This window comes from Chiloscyllium punctatum, chromosome 48 (genome assembly GCF_047496795.1).
Source record: "Chiloscyllium punctatum isolate Juve2018m chromosome 48, sChiPun1.3, whole genome shotgun sequence".
Taxonomy (NCBI): Eukaryota; Metazoa; Chordata; class Chondrichthyes; order Orectolobiformes; family Hemiscylliidae; genus Chiloscyllium; species Chiloscyllium punctatum.
In genome coordinates, this window is record NC_092786.1 from 26,099,802 (window position 1) to 26,121,054 (window position 21,253).

The 21,253-nt window shown below is 43.6% G+C and overlaps 1 protein-coding gene across 3 annotated transcripts in view; it reads right to left on the reverse strand.

Annotated features, from left to right (window-relative positions):
- The window catches only part of cers3a (ceramide synthase 3a), a 102,604-nt gene that overhangs the window by 57,536 nt on the left and 23,815 nt on the right, over positions 1-21,253 (reverse strand). For all 3 annotated transcript variants that reach the window (XM_072564887.1, XM_072564886.1, XM_072564885.1), the window contains exons 3-4: positions 19,671-19,788; positions 11,689-11,807 (exon numbers count right to left, since the gene is read on the reverse strand). In XM_072564887.1, coding sequence (XP_072420988.1) covers positions 11,689-11,807; positions 19,671-19,788 — 237 coding nt within the window. The remainder of the gene's footprint in view (positions 1-11,688; positions 11,808-19,670; positions 19,789-21,253) is intronic.

Genomic DNA, 21,253 nt, shown 5'->3' on the forward strand with positions numbered 1-21,253 from the left:
TAAACGCACCCTTGGCAAAAGGAAAGTTCAGAAAGTTGTTTGTTCCACATGGAACTCCGGTAGTAAGAAGGGAACCTCCAGCTGTTGGCCGTAACTGCTGGGGTGGGGGGAGAATATATCTCCCACTTCAAACCCCAACAGTAATTGCTGAAAATGGGAACCAAAAGTCCTGGTTCTGAGAGTTTGACTACACCCATTCAAGGTGCTTCCACTTTCAACTAAAACCCAAGGCCTCACAAACTGTTAACTCTAGTGCCTCCGATAGATTACACAACTGCTCGGTCTTAAAACCTCTCAATAGATAAATAAATAAATAAATAAACAAACAAACTACACCTCTTAAAGCCACAGAATCGTCACAGGTGACAAAGCAGATTGATGAAAGCGGAGCAGTAGATGTTGTCTCTATGGACTTCGCAAAGCATTCAACAAGGTTCCACATGGTAGATTGGTTAGTAAGGTTAGATTACATGGGATCTAGGGAAAGCCAGCCAACTGGATACAAAATTGGTTTGAAGGTAGGAGAGGGGGTGGTGGTAGACTTTTCAGACTGGAGGCCTGTGACCAGTGATGTGCCACAAGGATCAGTGCTGGGTCCATTTCTTTAAGTCATTTATATATATGATTGGGATGTGAGCATAGGAGGTATGGTTAGCAAGTTTGCAGGTGACACCAAAATAGCTGACATAGTGGAGAGTGAAGAAGGTTACCTCCGAGTACAACAGAGCCTTGATCAGATGGGCCAATGAGCTGAGCAATGGCAGACAGAGTTTAATTTAGATAAACGTGAGGTGTTGCATCTTGGTAAGGCAAACCAGGGCAGGACTTAGACTCAATTGTAGGGCCTGAAGTAGTGTTGCCAAACAAAGAGATCTAGGGGGTACAAATACATAGTCCCTCGAAAATGCTGTCACAGATTGACAGGGTGGTGAAGGCAGTGTTTGGCACACTTGCCTACATTGGTCAGAACATTGGGTATTGGAGTTGGGACGTCATGTTGTGGCTGTACAGGACAGTGGTGAGGCCACTTTTAGAATGCGGTGTACAATTCTGGTTGCACTTCTCGAGGAAGGATGTTGTTAAATTTGCTGAACAGATTTACAAGGATGCCAAAACTCAAGGGCGTAGGTTTAAGGTGAGATTTAAAAAGGACCCGAGGGGTAAATCTTCATGCAGAGGGTAGTGAGTGTATGGAACAAGTTGCCAGAGGAAATGGTGGAGGTGGGTACAGTTACAACATGTAAAAGGCATTTGGATGGGTATATGAATAGAGAGGGATATGGTCCAAAATGCTGGCAAATGGGCCTTGGTCAGATTGGGATGTCTGGTTGGCATGGGCAAGTTGGACTAAACGGTCTATTCCCATACTGTAGTACTCTATTTGATGGAGGTATACAAGATGCTTAAAGGGATTGATAAAGTAGGTGTAGAAAGAATGTTTCCTCATGTGGGGCAATCTAGAACAATAGGTCATAATTTTAGTATAAATGGTAGCAGATTTAAAAAGAGATGAGGAGAAATTATTTTTCTCAAAGGGTCATGAATCTGAGAAATTCATTAGCCCAGAGTGCAGTAGATACTTAGGACATTGAGTAAGTCTAAGGAGCAGATAGACAGATTCTTAATTAGTAATGGGTTGAATAGTTACGGAGAGTGGGGAAGGAAGTGGAGTTTAAGCCAAGATGAGATCAGCCATGAGCTGCTCCTCAGTTTTATGTCGTCATACTTGAATCATGAAGTGTGACGTCTCAAAATGTGACATGACCCATATTATTATAACTGCTGCAACTGTATTCGTGTGTTTAAAGACACAGACCATCTCCTGTTCTAGTTTGTGTAACAGATTGTACTAGTTTTAGGAGAAAGGGAGGAAGAGGAATGATGGGGACTGATTTAGCAGCGTTAGTGCAGAAGTTTACCCATTAGAAATATAGGAATGTGAGCAAAAAGACATGGACAAAGATAAGGAGGATGTGGTCCAATTCTGTTCATCTTTTCACAAGTCCCAACACAGTGGTGATGAGGTCAGGGAGGTACAATATAGCTCTAATTCTGGTTATCTTTATCCAAAATGGAAAATAATTTGGCAAGTTTGTTGGACTCCTTCCTAGAATAGCTGTGTAACAAGAGATAACACTGGAAAATTACATTAATCAATCCAGAAGAATAACCAACTCTGAGTTATGTCGTGGCACGTCCGCGTCGTGTTGTCTGTCTGTTAGGCATTTGCTATCAAGGATCACGGTTCCTGGCATTCCTTTTTTATCTGTTCTTTTGACATCATTCAGAGAACAGAAATCAAGACCACATACTGGATTATCAACTGCTCACAGGGATCAGATTTACGAGAGGAGGAGGAAACCAACAATCAATTCCCATTCCTGGATATGATTGGAGAAAGAACACAATAGTGAATGCACTGCAGAAGTGTACAGTAAAGCCACACACAACAACCAGGTCCTAGATTACAACAACCACCACCTAGACACACACAAGAGAAGCTGCATTAGGACCCTATTCAAAAGGGCTACAACACACTGCAGAATTTCCAATCTATGAAGAGAAGAACACCTCTACAGAGTATTCACCAAGAACAGATATCCCTGCAACTTCATCCACAGATACCTAACAGACAAACAACATGACAAGGACATGCCATGAGCTAACTTACTAGCCATGCTCCCTTCCATAAAAATGTCTCGGAACTGACAGCCAGACTTCTCTCACCGTTGGGATTCACGACAGCCCATAAACCCAAAGCCATGCTCAGACAATAACTCACCAGGACAAAAGACCTGACACCCATCACGTGCAAGGCAAACATAATTTACAAGATTCCATGCAAAGACTGAATGAAACACTAAATAGGACAAACAGCAGACAACTAGCAATCTGCATGCACAAACACCAATTCGCCATAAACACCATGGCCAGCTGTCCCAAGTAGCCACACACAGATGACAAGGACCACAAGTTCTACTGGGTCAACACTATGATAATAGGACAAGCAGAGGACAGTCAGAGAATTTCTAGAAGCATGGTACTCATCCACAGACTCCATTAATAAGCACATGGATCTACACCCAATTTACCGGCCACTACATGACCAACAGGAACCAGCAACCAGAAGCAGCATGAACAGAACCAAATAAGTTCCAGGAAACATAATACAGCAGCGTTTCACATGAGGCTCCAAAGCACTGAAGCTATCACCTAGACAGGGGACAAAATGTCTGCAAATCAACTTCCCAGCTCGGTGAATATACCCACAACTATGACAACATCTTGGGTGTTACCACTGACCAAAAAGGATGTGACAAAGAACATTAATGAAGACAGAGCAGTGGATATTGTCTACATTCAGTAAGGTGTTCGACAAGGTTCTGCATGGTAGACTGGTTAACAAGGAACACATGGAGAACTAGCCAATTAGATAGAAATTTGGCTCAAAAGGTAGGTGACAGAGGGTGGTGGTGGAAGGTTACTTTTCAGACAGGAGGCCTATGACCAGTGGTATACCACAAGGATTGGTGCTGGGTCCACTGCATTTCATCATTTATATAAAATGATTTGGATGTGAACATATAGGTATAGTTAGTAAGTTTGCAGATGATACCAAAATTGGTGGTGGTCTGGACAGCCAAGACGACGACCTCAACAGGACCTTGATCTGATGGGCTGCAAAGTGGCAGATGGACTTTAAATCAAGATAAATGGGAGGTGCTATGTTTTGGTAGGCAAATCAGAGCACAACTTACAGTTAATGATAAGATCCTGGGGAGTGTTGCTGAACAAAGAGACCTTGAAGTACAAGTTCATAGCCTTTTGAAAGCGGAGTCGTCGGTAGACCGGCAGGTAAAGGTGACATTTGGTACACTTGCCTTTATCTATCAGTGCATTGAGCATATGAGTTGGGAGGTCATGTTGCAGCTATACAGCACATTGATTAGGCCACCTTTTGAATATTGCGTGCAATTCTGATCTCCCTGCTATAGAAAAGATGCTGTTAAACTTGAAAGGGTTCAGAAAAGATTTACAAGGATGTTGCCAGGGTTGGAGAATTTGAGCTATAGGGAGAGGCTGAATAGGCTGGGGCTGTTTTCCCTGGGGCGTGAAGGCTGTGAGGTGACCTTTTAGAGATTTATAAAATCATGAGGGACGTGGATAGGGTGAACAGCCAAGGTCTTTTCCTCGGGGTAGCAGAGTCCAAAACTAAATGGCATAGTTTTAAGGCAAGAGGGGAAAAGATTTAAAAGGGACCTAAGAGGCAACATTTTCATGCAGAGAGTGCGGAGTGTATAGAATGAGTTGTCAGAGGACATGTAGAGGCTGGTACATTAATAACACTTAAGAGGCACCTGGATGGGTGTATGAATAGGAAGTGTTTGGAGGGAAATGGGCCAAGCGCTGGCAACTGAGATTAGATAAATTTAGGATATCTGGTCAGTATGGACAAGCTGGACTGAAGGGTCTGTTTCCATACTGTACATCTCTCGTACACCATGACTCTAAGTGATGCCACACCTCTGCAAGTCATTGGCCAGCCCATATTTGGTGTAGTGTTCAGTTCTGGGCACCTTATTTAAAAGGAAGAATGTTTAAGTCCCAGAGAGAGTGTGAAGGAGATTTACAACAATGATACCTGGAATGAGGGGTTTTATATACAAGCAAAGATTAGAGAAATTTGGCTTATTCTCCTTGGAGCAAGGAAGAATATAGAGGTGATCTTATTTGTCAAAATTATAACCAATTTTGACAGGTTTAAGTAGGGTGTTCTGTTTTCACTAGTTGGTATGTCAGTAAGTAGGGGTCACAATTTCAAGATTGTCAGCAAGAGGGCTAGAAGTGAAAGGAGGAAGAATTTCTGACTCAGTTGTTAAGATTGAAATGTAACACCTGGTTGAGTGGTTGAGATGGATTACATATGTGGACTCAAAAGAGAGTTGGATATATGTTTGAAAGGAGAAAGTGATGACTGGAGATCAGAGTCAAAAAGTGTGGCACTGGAAAAGTACAGCAGGTCAGGCAGCATCCAAGGAGCAGGACAGTCGATGTCTCAAGCATAAGCACTTCATCAGGAGTTTCATTCTTGATGAAGAGCTTATGGTCTAAACTGCAACTCTCCTGCTCCTTGGATGCTGCCTGAACTGCTGTGCTTTTCCAGTGCCACACTTTTTAACATTATGTTTGAAAGGGATGAATTTAGAGGGCTATGGAGATAGGTCTAGAATGTGGGACGAGCTGGGTAGCTTGTTTGGGAGCTAGTACAGATTGGATGTGCTGAATGGCCTCTTTCTGTCCTGTAAAATTCTATGATTCTCTCTTGGCATCACTTCTGCGTCCACTTCCCTGTGGCAAGCTCCACATCCCCAGCATCTAAACATGACAAGTTCAACATGACCTTCAAATCAATTTTTGGTCTGTTGACTAACTGGATCTTACTGTGACATTTCTTCCAGTGCAGGCAGTGTTGAGCCTCCAGAATCCAATGTAAGCACCAGAGCTCTCTGCTGTGTTTCCAATACAGGGAGGGGGTCAGTTACTCACCATTTTCACTCCACTATCCTAATAGCTGCTGTGTGGTCAAAAGACAAGACAGGTGTTGGCTCGAACATCCCTGACAGTTAAACCCTGTTCGGGCCCTCACTATGTGGCCTCTTGGACAAAGGGGCAGTCGCTTGAGAAGTATTCCAGCATGAGAAAATGTTTGTAGAAGACAGGGAAGTAAATCGGCATGCACTTAATTGTTCAAACTAATCGACAATCAGTTCTACAAAACAGCTCCATTTCAATCTCAATGAAATATCCATTTAATTTTCAAACACTGGGAATCTAATATCTTTCTGAGCAGATGGCAGGTGTTAGATTAATTCATACCATGCTACACTGAAGAGGAAATTCATAAATTCAGGATCAAACAAATGTCCCTATTTGTCTTAGTCTTGCTTTGAATAATAACACTGAGCTGCCTCAATTGCCAATTTATAGTAACAGATTGTACAGGAATTGTCCAATTTTCTTTTGCATTTTAATATTGACCTACTGTTTCTGTATCATAGTCTGTGTGATCCAAGTCAAACTCCCTTCAGAGAAAAGGTTTCCTCCATCTCAACTATACCACACTGAAATGTTCAACGGTTGGTTAATTCACCAACTGAATCTAGCAAGAATGTAACAGCAATCCTTGAATGGGAAAAGGAGGTTAGCAGACTTTTATTTCCTTGTTTTCTAAATGCAGAAGGGCTCTTACACACAACTGAACATTTTTTATTTCATCACCAAGTCACCAGTAATGTGTTTTTTTTTCAAATTAATAACTACGACCAGTAGATTAATCAAATGTAAAACACAGTATTTTAATTGCAGAGCCCCTTAAGGGCAAGGCAGACCATAAAAGCTGTCGGAGATGCAAGGAGAGAAGGGGAGTTGTAAATCAAATAGATTTGGAAGGAGCTGGTATAAAAGTGTTTTTTCCTAGTACTATAGTAGTGCAGCACCCAACCTGTTGTCATTTTTTTTTGTTGTGTTTTTTCTGTTCCTGCCCAAGATTAGTTGACCCAAGGCAGGTTAGGATGGGCTGGCACATTGTGAGCAGACTCTGGGGAGAGTGACATTTTTGCAACTGGCCTAGAGTGAATTCCTATTGAGGGGAGCAGTTGTAATAACAACGTATATATAGAAGCACCTCTAAAAGAAAAGAAAACAATCCAAGATGCTTCCCAGGAGCATTAACACAAAATATGACATTAAGCCACATCACAGTTCAGATGATCAAAATTTTAGCCAAAACAACATGTATTTTAAGGTGTGGTTTAAAAAAAGAGGGAAGTGAGGTAGAGAGATGTAGGGAGAGAATTCCAAAAGCATTGATCCCAGCCAACTGAGGGCACTGCCAGCTTAGAAGTGATCATAAATCAGGGATGCTCAAGAGACCAGAATTTCAGGAAAACAGATCTCGGAGGGTAGAAGGAATTGGAGGGGCCAAGGCCAAACAGGGATTTGAAAACAAGGATTTTATAATCAAGACACTGCTTGAACCAGAGTCAGCAAGTACAGGCTCATAGGTGAATGACCAGCAGAGTTCGGGAATGAACTGAAGTTTGCAGATGGTAGAATGTCTAAGACCGGCCAGGAGATGATTGGAATAGTCAGGTCCAGAGTGAATGAAGACAGGAATGAGGGTTTCAGCAGCAGGTGATGTTATGGGGATAGAAACAGGCAGTCTTAGTGATAGCGCAGAAGTGAGCTTGGATGTTCATCCCAAAGTCCAATGTGACACCAGAGTGATTTCAACTCAGACTGCTTTCATGGAGATAGATGGAGCGGGAGCTCAGACAGAGTTTGGAGCAGGAACCAGAAGTGATGGTTTCAGTGTTTCAACATTTCATTGGAGGAAATTTCTGCTCATCCATACTGGATGTTAGATTAGCATCTGATAATTCAGCAACAGTCCAGGAACTGACAGATGGAGAGGTCAAGCTGAGTGCCAGCAGAATTGAAAATAAAATGGAACATGAAAATGAAGACAATTTCAGATGGTGTAACTGAGGACCATAGTGTGGATGAAAAATAGGAAGCAGCAATGTTAGACACTCAGGGGATACCAGATGTAACACTGCAGGAGCAGGAAGAGAAGCCCTTGCAAGTGATTGATGGATGACAATGGAACCAAGTGAGAGCAGTCTGGCCCAACTGGAAAACAGTGTAGAGGGATTAGAGAACGACGGTATGGTCAAGAGCATCAAAGCTTCAGGAAAGCTGAGGAAAGCGAACCTTTGTCACAGCAACATTGTTGTCACTTTAATAAAGATACTTTCAGGATTGAGGAGGGGATGAAAGGTGACTGGACAGATTCAAACCTGAGGTTATGGAAAAGATAAGAATGGATTTGGGAGACATGTTCAAATACTGAAGCAGAGCTGAAAAAATGTGTTGCTGGAAAAGCGCAGCAGGTCAGGCAGCATCCAAGGAGCAGGAGAATCGCGTTTCGGGCATAAGCCCTTCTTCTTACGCCCGAAACGTCGATTCTCCTGCTCCTTGGATGCTGCTGGACCTGCTGCGCTTTTCCAGCAACACATTTTTCAGCTCTGATCTCCAGTATCTGCAGTCCTCACTTTTTTCAAATACTGAAGCAGTCCATGGCCAAATGCAACAAATCTGGACAATATACAGGCTTGAGCTGAAGTAAGGTTTGTGCCACAAATCCAGGCAATGACCATCGCCAATAAGAGAGAAACTAACCACTGCCCCATGACATTCTTTACCATTCCTCCACGATCAACATCCTGGAGGTGTCCATTGACCAAAAACTGAAGTGGATCAGCTGTAGAATTACAAAGGGAACAAAATCACATCAGAGACTAGGAATCCTGCAGCAAGCAAATCACTTCTGATTCATCAAAGTCTGTCCACCACCGACAAAGCTCAAGCCAGCCATGTGATGGAATACTCCCAACTTGCTTGGTGGACTGCAGCTCCAACAACACCCAATAAGCTTGACAGCACCCAGGGTAATGCAGCCTACTTGACTGGCATCACATCCACAAACATTCACGCCCTCCAACACTGACATTCAGTTGCAGTGTGTGTGCTGCAGTAACTCACTAAGACTCACTGGACAGCACTTTCCAAATCCATGACCACTATTATCAAGAAGTAAAAGTGCAGCAGATACATGGGAACACCACCACCTGCAACTTCCACTCCAACCTATTCAGCATCCTGACTTGGAAACATATTGCCATTCCTCAGTAACACGGAGTCAAAATCCTGGAACTCCCATCCAAACAACATTGTGGATGCTCCTGTATTGCAATAGTTTAAGCAGGCAGCTCACTGCCACATACTTGTGGATAATAAATCTTAACCAGCAATGTTCACATTCCACAGTGGGATAAAACAAAAATTTTGTATTATTTAAACGGATGCATTACTGGTACATCTTGCTGCTGGAAGGTCGATCTGATTCATGGGATATTCAGTTGTATAATTAGTTTCAGAGATTAATTGAAATGCTATAATATAGTTTCATTTTAAATGTCAAAAAGGATGATTCTTTTTCACACATAATAGGAAAATCCTCATGGAAGAATATTGTCAATCAGTAGACAAAAGTTACACCGTGTTTCGGTGCTCACCAGGCAGTGATATTGTATAGATATGTTGAGCCAGCACAGGGATTTTGCCAGAGCTGCTCAACACAGCCAAGGACCCTGCTGCTCTTAGAAACTAAGCCCAGTCCAATTGCGAGGGGAAGAGTTTAAAAAAAAGGAAAGACTTTTTATGACATAATGATGTCCCAAAGCACTTTCCCCACAGGAAAGCGGTTTTCTGAAGAATAATTACGGTTATACCACAGAAAATGCATAGCAGGATCCCACAAACAACAATACAACATGAGAAGATAAACCACTGTTTGGAACATTCTTGAGAGACAGGCAATAGTTCAGTGATTAACAAAGGAAGGTGAAAGTGATGCAGCAAATGTGAAAGAAACAATTTACAAATCAGTAAAGTCACCATGCTGGTACAGAGTCTTGACAAAGAGAGGGATACTGAGCATTATTCCAAGGCAATTGATTACTTACGTGGGCAGCATCACATCTCTTGTCAAATGAAACCTGAGGAGGGTGGAAATCAACCTGCAGTGGCTATGATCAATTACATAAATGGGCTGCAGACATGGTCAGGTTAGAAGCTGTTTTGCAGTCAGAGAATAAACAGAGACAGCTTATGTAGCTTCTTCATTTCTGCTCTTACGACCTAGGGCGTGAGAATTGCCCAGCAATATATTTCAGGTTCAAGTACCATTCTGGACACTAGAACTCAAAATCTTAGCTGACATTTCCATTGTAGTAGAGAGGGAGTCCAGCACAATTCGATGTGGTGAGCTTCAGATGAGATATTAAAAGCAAAAGGCCTGGCCTATGCTTAGAGGAATGTTATTCCCTCAGTGAACATCACTAAAGCACAGAATCTCATTATTCATCCCATCCAACAGGAGCTTGCCATGCATAAATTGGCTGTCACATTTCCTGCATGATGCACAGTTTCAAAAGTCCTTCAGTGGCTTTGCAGTGCTTTAGGATGTTCAAAGGATGTGAAAATTGTTATTAACTGCAAACCTCTTTTATAAACCAAACTGTTCATTTGCTCTTATTCCTTGCCTGTTATATCCCAGTTCTGCTCAGTCACCACTGTCTCTTTTCCTTAGGTACTGTAACATTATTTGTCACAAACAAGCAGAATACAACCTATAACACATCAGATCTTTGGGCTCCACTCTCAGCCCAGACTGCAGTGTTTCCTTTTCAAACCAAGCATCACCAACAGCTTTTATACAAGGACAATGGCATTCAACAATTGCAAATTTCTGAGCTGCAGGGGCAGGTAATGTTCTATGTATAAAATACCCTTAAGTCAATACAGCATTATTTTTGAGCCAATTGGGTAGGATCCATAGGCAAGAAACATTTCCAAAGGTTTGGAAATCCCTCCCAGTCCAGAGCAAATATCAGGATAATAAATGTTCAAAGAGAAGAGGGAAAGGCAAAGATTGTAGCAAAACAGTGAGAAAAGTGTGCTGGATTAGGCCAAGTTGTAATCAGCACTGTGGGTGTACCTATCCACACAGCTACAGCACTTGAAGAACATCACTCCTGACAGCCTTCTCCAGGGCAATTAGGGGCAGACAATAAACGCTTGCCCAGCCATTGAAGCCCCACATCCTTTTAACAAACAAGTTAAAAGGTAAGCGTACACAGAGTTGCTATTTTCAGCAGCATGGAATTAGAGAGATTGAATTGGATGCTTCAAAAAGCAGACATCTCCAGTGTTATTTGGCGATGACAGTCTTGGACTGGAGTGTAAAAAAGTTAAAAATCACAACACCTGGTTATAGTCCATATACACCTGTTGGACTATAACCTGATGTTCGGTGATTTTTAACTTTGTATTCCCAGTGAGAGGTTTTGCTCACTGATATTATAACATTGTGTTTGGTTCAAGGAGCAGACAACTCCAGCTTTCACAATGTATCAGATGGATTATTCTAAGTTGCATTGTGTCCCACAATATACAGTGCCCAAGTTTGGCAAGCATTCACTTATGTCAATAATAATTAACTGAATCCAGAGATTTACAGAAAGTAAACGTGTAACCAAATATTCGCAAGCTCATTTACACTTTGTAGGAAGTCTCCCCTGTTTTCATCAGTACAGCTCACTGTCACTTTCTCCAAGGCAATTAAAGATGGTCAAAATAGGCTGGCCTGACTAATGAACCCTATGAACAAAAGAATAAATTGAAAAAGTAGCAATTTGAATCTCCAAACCAAACAGATTCAGGATTGGTGATGGCTAGCAGCAGGGGACATAGCTTTAAATTGAGGGGTATAGATATAGGATAGATATCAGATGTAGTTTCTTTACTCAGAGTAGCAAGGGCATGGAACGCATTACCTGCAACAGTAGTAGACTCACCAACTTTAAGGGCATTTAAATGATCATCGAATAGACATGAATCATAATGAAATAGCATAGGTTAGATGGGCCTCCGATTGGTTCACAAGTCAGCGCAACATCAAGGGCCGAAAGGCCTCTACTGTAATGTTCTATGTAAAAGATGCCTCCTGAAAGGGAAACAGCTATCTGGAATTGACGAGAACTGGAAACACCATTGGAAACTTACCAAGCTTCTCGAAACTTTTTCATCAAACTTGGTCTTTCTTGATTGCGTCGCCTTCTAAACCATCTCTCAACCATCCGTACTGTCCAACTGCATTTCTTTGACAAACCTTCTAACTGTGACTGCAAATTTAACAGGAAAATTATAAATAACTGCTTGGTTTAATGTATATTTCCAAACCCCAAAAGGGACTCCTTTTCCAATCTCCCTACTTAACATGCTCCTTGAGTGATGCAGTCACTTTGTAACATGATTGGTATCTAAATTTGTTTAGGGCTTTCCTCATCAGAAAGTAAAGGTAATATAAAAACATGGAACATAAGAACTAGAAGCAGGAGTAGGCCATTCGGCCCTTTGAGCCCGCTCCGCCATTCATTAAGATCATGGCTGATCTTTTTGTGGCCTTAGTTTCACTTACCCACCCTCTCACCATATCCCTTAATTCGTTTATCATTCAATAAAAAAAATCTACCTTAGCTTTAAAAACATTTTACTGCAGTAGCATCCTCTACTTCACTGGGCAGGGAATTTCATAGATTCACAACCCTTTGGGTGAAGTTCCTTCTCAATTCAGTCCAAAATCTACTACCCCTAATTTTGAAACTATGCCATCTTGTCCTAGTTTCTCCTGCCAATGGAAACATCCTCTCTACGTCTATCTTAACTATTACCTTCATAATTGTATTTGTTTCTATAAAGATGCCCCCATCTTCTACATTCCAAAGAATGTAATCCCTGTCGACTCAGTCTCTCCTCATTAGCCAACCCCCTCAATTCCAGGGTCAACCTAGTGAACCTCCCCTGCACCCTCTCCAGTGCCAGTACGTCCTTTCTCAACTAAGGAGGCCAAAATTGCACACAGTACTCCAGGTGTGGCCTCACCAGCACCCTATACAGCTCAACATAACCTCCCTGCTTTTAAACTTAATCCCTTTAGCAATGAAGGGTAAAATTCCATTTGCCTTCCTAGTTGCTTGCTGTACCTGCAGATCAATCTTGTGCAATTCATGCACAAGGACACCCAGATCCTCTGCATATCAGCATGCTGCAACTTTTTACCATTCAAGTAATGGTCCTTTTTACTATTCCTCCTACCAAAATGGATGACTTCACATTTATTAACATTATATTCCATCTAGCAGGCCTTTGCCCTCTCACTCAGAGTATCTACGTTCCTCTGCAAAGTTTCACAGTCCTCTGCACGCTTTGCTCTGCCACTCATCTTAGTGTCACCTGCAAACTTGGACACGCTACACGTGGTCCCCAACTTCAAATCGTCTATGTAACTTGTATAGAACTGCAGTCTCAGTCCCTGAGGCACACCATAGTTACTGATTGCCAACCAGAACAGCACTCATTTATCCCCACTCTTTGTTTCCTGTTAGTCAACCAATCCTCTGTCCATGCTGATACTTTACCTATAACACCATGTATCCTTATCTTACGCACCAGCCTCTTGTGCAGCACCTTGTCAAACACCACTTCTATCGGGCCCCATTGTCCATCAGGGTCCTGTTGTCCACCGTGTTTGTAACGTCTTCATAGAATTCCAGTAGATTAGTTAAGCATGACCTGTCCTTCATGAACCCATGCTGCATCGGCACAACAGGACGATTTCTATCTAGATTTCTTGCTATGTCTTCCTTGATAACAGACTCAAGCATCTTCCCCACTACAGAAGTTAAGCTAACCAGTCTATAATTCCCCATATTTTGTTTACTGCCATTTTTAAACAGTGGCATCACATTTGTTGATTTCCAATCTGTTGGAATACCCTAGAGTCCAGTGAATTTTGGAAAAGTGGATTTGCTATTTCTCCTGCCATCTATTTTAGTACCCTGGGATGCATTCCATCAGGGCCAGGAGACGTGTCTATCTTTAGCTCCATTATCTTGCCCAAGACTACCTCTTCCGTGATCATGATTGTTTCCAGGTGCTCACCTACCTTTGATTCTTTGTCAATTCCAGGCATGTTATTAGTGTCCTCCACTGTGAAGACCGACAAAATTATTGTTCAATGTCTCGGCTATTTCCTCATATTCCATGACTAAACGTCCCTTCTTATCCTCTGAAGGACCAATGTTTACTTTAGCCACACTTTTTCATGTTATATATTTATAAAAACTTTTGCTATCAGTCTTTATATTCTGTGCTAGTTTTTTTCCTTATGTTCTATCTTACTTTCCTTTATAGCTCCTTTTGTGGCTGTTGACCTTTAAAACTTACCCAATCTTCTAGTTTCCCATGAACCTTGGCCATTTTGTAGGCCTTCTGTTTCAATTTGATAATCTCCCTTATTTCCTCAGACACCATGGCAGATTACCCCTTTTCTTACCATCCTTCCTGTTCACTAGAATATACTTTTGCTGAGCACTTTGGAAAATTGCATTGAAAATCCTCCACTGCTCATCAATTGTCTCACCATAAAGTCTTTGCTTCCAGTCTACTTTATCCAAATTCTACCTCATCCTGTCATTGTCTCCTTTGTTTAAGGGCAGCACCCTGGTATTGGTTCTTATCTTTCCACTCCCCATCTGTATTCTAATTTCTAAGGCACCCTCAAATTACAAACGTCTGACTTACAACACTAATACTTCTGAATGCAATCCCATACAGGGGTGTGTCAATATTAATTTTAAAAGATCTTTGTCCTTATCAATGGCATTTTAAATGGTCCTGCATGTTGGTCTAACTTGCAAACAAATTGACTTGCAAATGGACTCCAGAAGGGAACCCATTCACAACCCAAGGACAGCCTGTATATAAGCCAAAGACCTATGTGTGTGTGTACATAAAATATATCATAGCTATCTAATTCTGGCATTTTGAGCATTTCCAATTTTAAGTGCTGTATCATTGGCAGCCATGTCTTCAGTTTCCCAAACCCTGGGTCTTTCTACACCTCCCCACATTCCTACCTTATTCTCCTCCTACAAGACACTCATTTAAGCTTGCTGCTTTATTATTGATTTAAGCTTTGAGGCTTTATAACTCCTTTTGCTTCCCAATCTTCAAATCTGTTTCTCTAACTCAAACTCATTGCAGGCTACTTGTGTAGATCGGGAGACTCTGGCATAAATTTCTGGGGCATTTCATTTGCTAATTGGAACTAGCTTAGAGGGCACCATTGTTAGCATGGACCAGTTAGACCAAAGGGCCTGTTTCCGTGCTGTATTACTCTATGACTTGATGACTATCAATATGGAGTATGCACGTTCTCCCCAAGTCTGCTTGGGCTCCGGTTTCCTCCCACAGTCCAAAGATGTGAAAGTTAGGTAGACTGGCCATGCTAAATTGTCCATAGTGTTCAGTGATGTGTAGGTTACAGGTAATGCAGGGTAATAGGGTTGGGGAATGAGTCTGGGTGAAATGCTGTTTGGAGGATTGGTGTGGACATGTTAGGCCAAATGGTCTGTTTCCACGCTGTATGGATTCTATGATTCCGTGACGCTTGCCACACTTAGAGAAAACAAAATTTCTGCTGAGCTACAAAGTTGTTGTAGACATATGTTATTAAGCTTGTGGCACTTGGGTCTCTGAGCAAAGCTGTCACAAATTGCTCTCACAACCAGCTCCACTTGTTTGGAGATGAGAGATGGGATTGAGAGTTTAAACAGTGATGTGGGATCACTGCAGAATTTAGGGAATCCTACTTGGTGTTACTTCCAGAAGGACAGAGGATCGTTAGAAGATTGGATTAGATTAGATTAGATTAGATTACTTACAGTGTAGAAACAGGCCCTTTGGCCCAACAAGTCCACACCGACCCGCCGAAGCGCACCCACCCATACCCGTTCCCCTACATTTACCCCTGCATCTAACACTACGGGCAATTTAGCATGGCCAATTCACCTAATCTGCACATTTTTGGACTGTGGGAGGAAACCGGAGCACCCGGAGGAAACCCACGCAGACACGGGGAGAATGTGCAAACTCCACACAGTCAGTCGCCTGAGGTGGGAATTGAACCTGGGTCTCTGGCGCTGTGAGGCAGCAGTACTAACCACTGTGCCACCATGCCACCCACAAAGTGAGAGACTGGCAGAGAGCAAGAGCACCATCACTCAACCCACCTTGAGCAACATCTGGGGTTACCAAAACTATAGCTTTAAATTGAGGAGTGATAGATATAGGACAGATGTCAGAGGTACTTTCTTTACTCAAAAAATTACGGGTATGGAATGCTTTGCCTCAACAGTAGTAGATTCGCCAACTTTAAGTACATTTAAGTCGTCATTGGACAAGCATATAGATGTACGTGGAATAGTGTAGGTTAGATGGGCTTCAGATTGGTATGACAGGTCGGCGCAACATCGAAGGCCGAAGGGCCTGTACTGCGCTGTAATGTTCTATGTACGTGTGGGGATGGCTCAGTGGTTAGCACTGCTGCCTCACAGCGCCAAGGACCTAGGTTCAATTCCTGAGACTGTCTGTGTGGAGTTTGCACATTCTCCACATGTCTGCGTGGGTTTCCTCCAGGTCTTTCAGTTTCCTCCCAGTCCAAAGATGTGCGAGTCAGGTGAATTGGTCATGCTAAATTGCCCACAGTGTTAGGTGCATTCATCAGGGGTAAATATAGGGTAGGGGAATGGTCTGGGTGGGTTACTCTTTGGAGAGTTGGTGTGGACTTGTTGGGCTGAAGGGCCTGTTTCCACACTGTATGGAAACTAATCTAATCGAAAAACCATTGATCAGAAACTGAAACTGGATTAGCCATATAATAGCGACTAAAAAAGCAGATCACACACAAGGAATCCTGCAATGAATTATTCACCTCCTAACTCCTCAAGGCATGTCTGCCAACCACAAGTCAGAAGTGTATTCAAATACACCCCACTTGTCTAGATGAGTGCATTTCTAACAATGCTCAAGCAGTTTGACACCATTCATGACAAAGCAGCACACTTGATTATTTGCAGATGAAGTGCTAATTTTTTTGCTCCACCACTGACACTGAGTAGCAGCTTACTCCCAATTCCTCCCAGGAGGAGCAATTCCACTCCAGAACATCCCAGACGGCCTCCTATTTCAAGGACCGCAATATCCCCTCTCACATAGTCATCAATGCCCTGCAGCGAACCTCCTCCACTGCCCACACCTCCACCTTTAAACCCCACCCCTCCAACCGCAACAAGGATAGAATCGCCTGTACCTCACCAATCTCCAGATACAGCGCATCATCCTCTGTCTTTTCCGCCAACTACAGTCAGACCCCACCAAAGATATATTTCCCTCCCCACCCCTTTCAGCATTCTGCAGAGACCATGTCCTCCACAACTCCCTCACTAGGTCTATGCCCCCTACCAACCCAACTTCCACTCCTGGCACCTTTCCTTGATGAAACTTATGTGGGGAGTTCCTGGACTAGGGGGGATAGGACAGTGTCGAGGTAGGTAGAGATGAGTTCAGTGGGGTAGGAGCATGCTGAGACAATGGGTCGGCCAGGGTGGTCAGGCTTGTGGATCTTTGGAAGGAGGTAGAACCAGGCAGTGTGGGGTTCCCGGACTATGAGGTTGGAAGCTGTGGAAGGGAGATCTCCTGAGGTGATGAGGTTCTGTATGGTCTGGGAGATGATGGTTTGGTGATGGGGGGTGGGGTCATGTCCCCACATATGTTCGAGACACCACCCACGCCCTCCACCTCCTCCAAGACTTCCATTTCCCCGGTCCCCAACGCCTCATCTTCACCATGGATATCCAACCCCTCTAGACCTCCATCCGCCATGACCAGGGCCTCCAAGCCCTCCATTTGTTCCTCTCCATACGTCCCCAACAGTACCCTTCCACCGACACTCTCATTCGTTTGGCCAAACTGGTCCTCACCCTTAGCAATTTCTCCTTTGAATCCTCCCACCTCCTCCAGACCAAAGGGGTAGCCATGGGCACCTGTATGGGCCCCAGCTGTGCCTGCCTCTTTGTTGGCTACGTAGAGCAGTTGATCTTCCGTAATTACACTGGCACCACTCCCCACCTCTTCCTCCGCTACATTGATGACCACATTGGTGCCACGTCGTGCTCCCGTGAGGAGGTTGAGCAATTCATCAACTTCACCAACACATTCCACCCTGACCTTAAATTTACCTGGACTATCTCTGACACCTCCCTCCCCTTCCTGGACCTCTCCATCTCCATTAATGACGACCGACTGGACACTGACATTTTTTACAAACCCACCGACTCCCACAACTACCTGGATTACACCTCTTCCCACCCTACCTCTTGCAAAAATGCCATCCCGTATTCCCAATTCCTCCTCCTCTGCCGGATCTGCTCCCAGGAGGACCAGTTCCACCACAGAACACACCAGATGGCCTCCTTCTTTAGAGACCGCAATTTCCCTACCACATGGTTAAAGATGCCCTCCAACGCATCTCGTCCACATCCCGCACCTCCGCCCTCAGACCCCACCCCTCCAACCGTAACAAGGACAGACGCCCCTGGTGCTCACCTTCCACCCTACCAACCAAATCATCCGCCGACATTTCCGCCACCTCCAAACAGACCCCACCACCAGGGATATATTTCCCTCCCCACCCCTTTCCGCCTTCCGCAAAGACCGTTCCCTCCGTGACTACCTGGTCAGGTCCACGCCCCCCTACAACCCACCCTCCCATCCTGGCACTTTCCCCTGCCACCGCAGGAACTGTAAAACCTGTGCCCACACCTCCTCCCTCACCTCTATCCAAGGCCCTAAAGGAGCCTTCCACATCCAAAGTTTTACTTGCACATCCACTAATATCATTTATTGTATCCATTGCTCCCGATACGGTCTCCTCTACGTTGGGGAAATTGGGCGCCTCCTAGCAGAGCGCTTTAGGGAACATCTCCGGGACACCCGCACCAATCAACCACACTGCCCCATGGCCCAACATTTCAACTCCCCCTCCCACTCTGCCGAGGACATGGAGGTCCTGGGCCTCCTTCACCGCCGCTCCCTCACCACCAGACGCCTGGAGAAAGAACGCCTCATCTTCCGCCTCGGAACACTTCAACCCCAGGGCATCAATGTGGACTTCAACAGCTTCCTCACTTCCCCTTCCCCCCACCTCACCCTAGTTCCAAACCTCCAGCTCAGCACTGTCCCCATGACTTGTCCGGACTTGTCCTACCTGCCTATCTCCTTTTCCACCTACCCACTCCACCCTCTCCTCCCTGACCTATCACCTTCAACCCCTCCCCCACTCACCCATTGTACTCTATGCTACTTTCTCCCCACCCCCACCCTCCTCTAGCTTATCTCTCCACGCTTCAGGCTCACTGCCTTTATTCCTGATGAAGGGCTTTTGCCCGAAACGTCTATTTCGAAGCTCCTTGGATGCTGCCTGAACTGCTGTGCTCTTCCAGCACCACTAATCCAGAATCTGGTTTCCAGCATTTGCAGTCATTGTTTTTACCTCTTTTACATCATCTACAAGGTGCAATTTAGAAATTCACCAAGGCTCCTTCGATAGCACCTTCGAGAGTACCATCTGGAACAAGGACAGCAGATACAAAGAGTGACTAATCTGCAAGCTACCCCACTACCACTCAATCAGCATCATTACCATCTGTTTCTAGATGCTTGGTTCTAAAGAAGGGTCACGAGGCTTGAAACATTCTCTCTGCTTTCTCTCCACAGATACTGCCAGACCTGTTGAGTTTCTAGAGCAATTTCAGTTTTTGTTCTTGCTGGAAGTGGAACCCCTCAGAATAAAACCTTTTTCACTGCATCTTCCTTCATGTATTCAACCAGAGAGCTAATCCACAAAGTCTTCATAGTCTGAACACCTTCACAGTTCACAAGTCACATCCACAGCCTCTACCTAGAAACTTTCAATCCTCTCAAAATCTCTTAACAATACAGCAGGTAGGATCAGAAATAATAAATAAAAATCATGATCTTATATTTGTTTAATGTGTCCAAGTGCATTCAGAATAATAAGCAGTGTGCTTAACTTTCTGCATAAGAAAATTGACAGCAATTTTCAAATTCAAATGCAAACTTACCCTTGTTGGATGCTTCGATGTGGAGACAAAAAAATTTTCTAAAACCACATTATGTGTGACCTTCAATCTTATTTGATCCTTAACCCCTAGTATTTTGGCAAGAGGTGTGGCAATATACCTGTAAAAGTAAATGCATTTTCATAAAACCTGGAGTTATAATTTTTTTTCCCTAATTGTACCAGCTTTTGTTAGATCTTCTGTGCAGGAAGGAGATGTGGCTGTCAGATTTCTCCAGTTTCCTCATTTCCCCTCCCCCCACCTTGTCTCAGTCAAATCCCTCGAACTCAGCACCGCCTTCCTAACCTGCAATCATCTTCCTGACCTCTCCGCCCCCACCCCACTCCGGCCTATCACCCTCACCTTGACCTCCTTCCACCTATCACATTTTCAACGCCCCTCCCCCAAGTCCCTCCTCCCTACCTTTTACCTTAGCCTGCTTCACACACTCTCCTCATTCCTGAAGAAGGGCTTATGCCTGAAACGTCGATTCTCCTGTTCCTTGGATGCTGCCTGACCTGCTGCGCTTTTCCAGCAACACATTTTCAGCTTCGTTAGATCTTATCAATTAATCCTGCTTGCTCTGTCCCTACAGCTGTGCAATATTTCACATTTCACAGGTTTATCCAATTTTATTTTAAAAGTTACAAATAAATCTATTGCTATTCACTGTTTAGGCATCACAAGGTCAATCATGACAATTTGCACAACAGAATACCTTGCCAACCTTCCTCTTTGTTCTCCAAATAAATTTAAAACTTTTCTAATTACTACACTGCAGCAAAGACAGAACAGGTATCTTTTGTTTGTTCAGTTAAAACCCTTTATGATCTTGAACACCCCTTATTAAATTTCCCCTAATCTTCTCAGCTCTGGAGAGAACAATCCTTATTCTTGCTCGTCTCTTCACATGACTAGAGTTCCTCATTTCTGGTACTGTTTCATCACATCTCTTCTGCATCTGCTCCAAGGTCTTGGCATCCTTCTAAAAAATCTCATTGTCAGAATAAGATGTACACTCCAATTAAGGTGTAACCAGCAATTTATAAAGATACATCATAGAGTCATAGAGATGTACAGCATGGAAACAGACCCTTCAGTCCAACCCGTCCATGTTGACCAGATATCCCAACCCAATCTAGTGCCACCTGCTAGCACCTGACCCATATCCCTCCAAACCCTTCCTATTCATATACCCATCCAAATGCCTGTTAAATGTTGCAATGTGGGGGGCGGGGAAAGAGAGATGTAAAAAGAGACCAGAGGCATACCTTCTTCATGCAGAGGGTGGTGGGTGCATGGAATGATCTTCCAGAAGTGGCGGAGGCGGTATGATTGCAACATTTAAAAGGCATCCAGATGGTTCCGTTATAACACACATTTCATAAATGCGAATTCGCTGTAACGTGATTGACAAATTGGGGACGCTCGTTCGAAAGTGTCAACATTGAAATCATTTGTTGGCTGTAATACTAATACAGCTCCAACATTTCAAACACCATTTCTAAAATGCAATGCTTCTATAACGTGGGGTTGCATAAGAACGTAACCATTGCGTTACAGAAAAACTGACTGGGTATGGATAC